The sequence below is a fragment of the Euprymna scolopes genome, chromosome 12 (assembly GCF_053919585.1).
Source record: "Euprymna scolopes isolate OS-2025 chromosome 12, ASM5391958v1, whole genome shotgun sequence".
In the NCBI taxonomy this organism is placed as follows: Eukaryota; Metazoa; Mollusca; class Cephalopoda; order Sepiida; family Sepiolidae; genus Euprymna; species Euprymna scolopes.
Window position 1 is genome coordinate 144709591 of NC_136493.1, and position 7308 is coordinate 144716898.

At 30.9% G+C, this 7308-nt stretch overlaps 1 protein-coding gene across 1 annotated transcript; it reads right to left on the reverse strand.

Moving 5' to 3' along the window:
* Positions 1-774: 774 nt before the first annotated feature.
* On the reverse strand, positions 775-5316 carry LOC145291116 (uncharacterized). Its single transcript, XM_080136630.1, has 3 exons — positions 5305-5316; positions 1031-1561; positions 775-951 (listed from the first exon to the last, which is right to left on the reverse strand). The coding sequence occupies exons 1-3, from the start codon at positions 5314-5316 to the stop codon at positions 775-777; spliced, it is 720 nt and encodes a 239-aa protein (XP_079992756.1).
* Positions 5317-7308: the final 1992 nt, after the last annotated feature.

Genomic DNA, 7308 nt, shown 5'->3' on the forward strand with positions numbered 1-7308 from the left:
ATTAATCTGTTAAGTATAAGTCTGGTTAGAATTTTACCAGCAATTGAAAGAAGAGATATACCGTGGTAATTATCACAGACGTTTCGAAGACCTTTGTTTTTATAAAGACGAAGGATGTAGGCATCCTTGAAATCTTGGGGAACTTTTCCTGTTATTCAAATGGATACAAAAAGAGCATGCAATTTTCTAGCCAACTTTTTGCCACCATACTTAAACACTTCCGGTGATATAGCATCGAACCAGGTGCCTTATCCATTGCTATCTGCTCGATAGCCTCAAAGACTTCTTGTAGAATTGGTAGCTCAGACATTTCGTATATATTTTTAAGAGAGGGGGTAAGTATAGAGTCTGTCCCTCTGTAGAATTGGTAGCTCAGACATTTCGTATATATTTTTAAGAGAGGGGGTAAGTATAGAGTCTGTCCCTCTGCAGAATTGGTAGCTCAGACATTTCGTATATATTTTTAAGAGAGGGGGTAAGTATAGAGTCTGTTCCCGAAATTGCTGCTTGAATAATACATGATCAGCTACCATTTCTCTTCCATTTGTCACAATACTTTTTGTTTTACAGGTTTTGTAAACCCTTTTTTTTTCATTGCAGAGTTTTTGTCATCAATCCATGCTATATTTTTTTTTTCAGAGTTTTTGTCATCAATCCATGCTATGTGGACATTTTCTGGCTTTGATCTTGCGCTTCATCATTCTGATCGTCAAACCAATTCTGATGCTTATGTATTTGTAAGCCTGACATTTTCCTGACATTTTCATGGCATTTTCATGGCATTTTCATGGCATCACGTATGACTTTCCAGTATTTTTCAATGTCATCATTCACTTCTACATTCTCTAGGTTTTCTTCTAGCTTGTTGGACAATGCAGCCTGCACTTCAGGATTCTTCAGTGGTTCAACTTTAATACGCTTCGGGACAATTGATTTCACGATTCGCCTACACTGAAGGCAAAAAGATGTTTTACTGCACAGCAAGACATCGTCTGATAAGTAAACAACTGGCATGAAATGAGCGTGTTACCATAAAGTCGTGAATATCGCGTTGCTTTGTGGTGAAATAATCTATCATATGCCAGATATTTGAAGGAGGGTGTATCCAGGTAGTTTTATGGCAGTTCTTCTGTTGGAATACTGTGTTAGTGATAGTGAGATGAAACTTAGTGCATAAAGAAAGGAGACGGAGATCATTATCATTCATTTTCTCAACTCCATGACGTCCCAAAGCCCCTCTCCACGTTTGGGAATCGGCACCGACACCAGCATTAAACTCCCCCATCAGAATTAGTTTATCATTGTGACGAATGACACCGATTACTTCTAACTCAACTTTGGGCAGGGTTTGCAATGAACACACAAGTTCTGATTTCACAGCAAAACTCACTCCAGAAATACGTGGCTCATCTGGACCTTTTCCACTTGTGAACCACCGTTTTCTTCCTTGAACTGAGATTTCAGGAAGGCGGGTTTCACTAAGTTCTGCAATATCTATGTTATACTTTGAAAGTTCAAGAGACACTAGAGCTGTTTTGCGTTCAGGTGCATCGCTATTTTCCTGGAAGGTGTGAACATTCCAAGACCTGAAATAACTAAAGACCAGTATATATATATATATATATATATATATATATATATATATATATATATATATATATATATATATATCAGAGAAAGAGAATTAAAACTGTAAGTTGAACTTTACAATAAAAACTTATTGTTCGACTGAATACTCCAAAAAACAATTTACAAAGTCCTTATTCCGCGGAGTTTCAAAGAATGCTATTCTTATATTAATTTATTTATGGCAAACTATTATTCTCATCTTTATTAGTTGTTGTTTCACGACGTTTCGGCCAACTATTCCTCTGGCCTTCGTCAGGTGGTAACCGCGATGGATAGGAACTTAAAATCTCTTAACTATATTCTCAGCAATCACTGCCATCCGTAGATGTTGTCGTCTCACCACGTTTTGGCCAAGTAAGCCTCTGGCCGGCTTTGGGTAGGATTGAAACCGCTATCTTCAGACAATGCTCATCTGGAACCGTAGAGATTTAACGTCTCTGTCAACTGCGCCACCTCTAGAGTTGATCCAAAATGCAAAATAGTTCTTTAGATAGAATGTATTCCAAAAAAAGGCCAGCGTGACGATGCATATAATCCGATTGGAAAGTTTTCAAAATCCGATTGAATAGTTTACAAAACAGCTGAAATAATGAAAATTGTTTTTTTCCGGGCAGTGCAGTAGTCCAAAGAGAAGTTCGTCCCTAGTCAAATGGGACCTAATAGTAAGAAGAGAGAAATCCAAAATGAGACCCTTCATCCTCGGATTAAAAATAAAAAGTGATTTCAAGCGGGGGGGGGGGGCGTGAAAGCTCGTATTAGTGTGACCAGAAATTGTCTAGACAGAATGAAATAGATCTTTCTATAAAGAAATTCGATGTCATTATTAAAAGCAAAAGTGTAGGATTGATGATTATAATTTTTTAAATGTTGCAGAATCATAGTTTATTAAGGCTGTCAAAAAGTCATGATGATGATAAAGATGACAAAATAATAATAATAATAATAATAATAATAATAATAATAATAAATGCAAAATAATTCTAATAATAGTATAGTCAATGATCATGGGTAATAATAATAATAATAATAATAATAATAATAATAATAATATTTCATAATTATATTAACAAATTTAGTAATAAGTATAAAAAATTTAGTAAAAAAAAACTAATAAAGATGTCGATAATAATAATGTTTATAATAGCAGTAACAAGGATAGTGACACAAATGATTATAATCATATAGCGATATTGATAAAAGTCAAAATACACATACATACACATACATATATACATATATATGCACACACTCATACACACATAATACTTATACATATACACATAACACACATATACGTACTTACCCACATTTCACATTTATACATACATAAGTACACCCATAAGCATACAAGCACATATATATACATACACACCTATATACATATATATATATACACATATATACATATATATATATATATACATATATATAACGCACAAAACACATCTACATAGATATAATAATAAAAATAAATAAAATAAAAACCTTCATATATATATATATATACATACATACATAGACACACATAAGGATAATTATATACACGTATACAAATTATAACAGATGCTAAAACTGCTACCACCCTTATACGCCACCACCTCCACTACTACTACTAATTATATATATATATATATATATATATATATATATATATATATATATATATATATATATATATATATATAATAGGAGATTCATTCAAGCTTAAATATTATGCGCGGTTTGTTTTTATATTAGTTTTTTACATATCCAATATTTTTTCATTTTTTTATTTGGCAATTTATAACTACAATAAATTGCGGTTTCACTTAATGCCTTAACTAGCAAATTCTAACATTGCTACAAATATGATTTGCTGATTTCTTTATGTTCTTCTATAAGAATAATAACAAGAACTCCACAGAATAAAGACTTTGTAAATTTTTTTTGGAGTATTCAGTCGAACAATAAATTTTGATTGTAAAGTTCAACTTACAGTTCTAATTTTCTTTCTCTTATAATAAACTCTATTGTCTATTGCTTATTGAGCTTTTTAATTTGGTTGGGATTAAATTTTCTATATATAAATATTGTTATTTATATTAGTTTGAAGTTTACCATTGCGTACATCAGGTAAACACTACATCCCTTTGTTTTCATTAATATATATATATATATATATATATATATATATATATATATATATATATAATTCCAGTTTTTATATTTAAATTTCTTTCAGGAAAATATAATTTTAAAACAAATATTTGGCTGGATTTTGCTTTATGAAAAGAGAACGTCTTTCTACTGATTTTACATTACCCAAAAAAGTGGAACCTTATAAATCTAAAACTCTGCAATCGCAAAGGAATATTACCTTTCACTCTGGATACTGCATTGAATATAATTGGATTTTACCTTCAATGTGGAAATCTTCAACCAATCTGGAACCTAATAGCATTTTTCTTTTCTATTCAAGGATTACCATTGTAGTCGGATACCAAAATCCCATATCCTTTCTTTTTGTTTCAACCCTTATTTTTTTTTCTCTATGTTCCTTAAAAGATTTAATCATTAATATATTTTCAATGTATGTGCTGAATAGCAAAATTATATCAAACCAGAATTAATATTTTGCTAATGACTTTTATCTATATTGAGCAATTCGATTTGGCTGGACTTGTCTTATATAAAAAATATTACCTCCTAAAAATATTTTGTAAGACTTGAAACCACAAGATTCATAAATCTGTGATCTAATTCATATATATATATATATATATATATATATATATATATATATATATATATATATATATATATATTAGTGATGGGACGATTCCAATATTTTTCCCAATTCAGATACAATTACCGATTAGTTTTTAGTTTAAATCAATAAATATTTATCATTTTATTATTACTACAAGCAATGGACGATATTTCTTAAACTAAAATCAAATAAAAAAGATAATGTAAGGATCGGTTTTGGCATCGGAAAATAGGCTCAAATTCTTCCGATTCTGGAACTGATTCTGATAACCCAAAAAGCTCCGATTTTTCCGATTCTAATTAATTGTCCTAACAATAATATATATATATATATATATATATATATATATATATATATATATATATATATATATATATATGTATGTAGTTGCATCCAGTCATGAAAAAGTTATTGAGTAAAAAATGTGCCAGACGAAAAAACAAATTTAAGTGTTAAGTGGGCGCAAGAAAGCAAAAAGCAAGTCAGAAAATTCCTATTGTCAGAAATGAATTCTGAATAAAAAATCAACAGTTGATGTTTTCCTTTTTTTTTTAGCTCATCAAAAATGATAATAAATTATATATGAATATGGATGTGAACACTGGAAAAGCATAATGTTTTTTTTTTTTGTCATTTTTGACAGAGTCTCTTTTTCACTAGATATGTTGAAATAAAGTTGCTAACGGTACGATCCGTTTCTGGGTCATATAACTTATTGAGATATCATTTTTATCCCGTCTCCATTCGATTACACCGGGAAATGTTAATCTTAATCTGCAGGCAGAATTTTCTGGTTAAAAACCATCACCTGAAATCGTACAGTGTTTTCCTTGATAAATATCCATGCAAAGACGATAATTAAATCTGGCAATTATTTTCGCGAATAATACTCTGATTCTACTTTGATTCTAACACAGCAAACTAACAATGTCAGACATGTTGTAACCAAGAAAAAGTAACTCTTCAGAAATTTGTTTTGTTGTATTTCCTTCTGAACAATCATTTTTCAGCCGTGGTGTAACAATCGCATTCGATTCCACAGTTTCCGAGTTTCATATTTTTTTTTACCTGTGAAAAAAAAAAAAAAGAAACCTGATTTTAGGAATAATCTCTACATAGCAATGAAAAGTGTTACTAATATTCATGCATGTTATTCCATATATGACGCGTTCGGTGGAAGAACGACGTAAGCGCCAAAAGTTGAAATTTTGAGATTTTTTCGTTGCAAAACGCGTAAAATATCAAGGAGAAAAAAGAAAAAAAAACAAAAACAAAACAAAACAAACAAACAAACAAACAAACAACAACAGCAGAAGCAACAACAGAAAATCAATGTTTGAATACAAAGTATTTATGTGAAAATAAGTGTTTGATATACGTCTGTTGAAATGTGGATACTTAAGACCATGGTCTTAAGTATCCACATTTCAACAGACGTTAAATTCTCTCATGGTCTTAAGTATCCACATTTCAACAGACATTAAATTCTCTCATGGTCTTAAGTATCCACATTTCAACAGACGTTAAATTCTCTCATGGTCTTAAGTATCCACATTTCAACAGACATTAAATTCTCTCATGGTCTTAAGTATCCACATTTCAACAGACGTTAAATTCTCTCATGGTCTTAAGTATCCACATTTCAACAGACGTTAAATTCTCTCATGGTCTTAAGTATCCACATTTCAACAGCCGTTAAATTCTCTCATGGTCTTAAGTATCCACATTTCAACAGACGTTAAATTCTCTCATGGTCTTAAGTATCCACATTTCAACAGACGTTAAATTCTCTCATGGTCTTAAGTATCCACATTTCAACAGACGTTAAATTCTCTCATGGTCTTAAGTATCCACATTTCAACAGACGTTAAATTCTCTCATGGTCTTAAGTATCCACATTTCAACAGACGTTAAATTCTCTCATGGTCTTAAGTATCCACATTTCAACAGACGTTAAATTCTCTCATGGTCTTAAGTATCCACATTTCAACAGACGTTAAATTCTCTCATGGTCTTAAGTATCCACATTTCAACAGACGTTAAATTCTCTCATGGTCTTAAGTATCCACATTTCAACAGACGTTAAATTCTCTCATGGTCTTAAGTATCCACATTTCAACAGACGTTAAATTCTCTCATGGTCTTAAGTATCCACATTTCAACAGACGTTAAATTTTCTCATGGTCTTAAGTATCCACATTTCAACAGACATTAAATTTTCTCATGGTCTTAAGTATCCACATTTCAACAGACATTAAATTCTCTCATGGTCTTAAGTATCCACATTTCAACAGACATTAAATTTTCTCATGGTCTTTAGTATCCACATTTCAACAGACATTAAATTTTCTCATGGTCTTAAGTATCCACATTTCAACAGACATTAAATTTTCTCATGGTCTTAAGTATCCACATTTAAACAGACATTAAATTCTCTCATGGTCTTAAGTATCCACATTTCAACAGACATTAAATTCTCTCATGGTCTTAAGTATCTCATTTCAACAGACATTAAATTTTCTCATGGTCTTAAGTATCTCATTTAAACAGACATTAAATTCTCTCATGGTCTTAAGTATCCACATTTCAACAGACATTAAATTTTCTCATGGTCTTAAGTATCCACATTTCAACAGACATTAAATTCTCTCATGGTCTTAAGTATCCACATTTCAACAGACATTAAATTTTCTCATGGTCTTAAGTATCCACATTTCAACAGACATTAAATTCTCTCATGGTCTTAAGTATCCACATTTCAACAGACATTAAATTTTCTCATGGTCTTAAGTATCCACATTTTAACAGACATTAAATTTTCTCATGGTCTTAAGTATCCACATTTCAACAGACATTAAATTCTCTCATGGTCTTAAGTATCCACATTTCAACAGACATTAAATTTTCTCATGGTCTTAAGTATCCACATT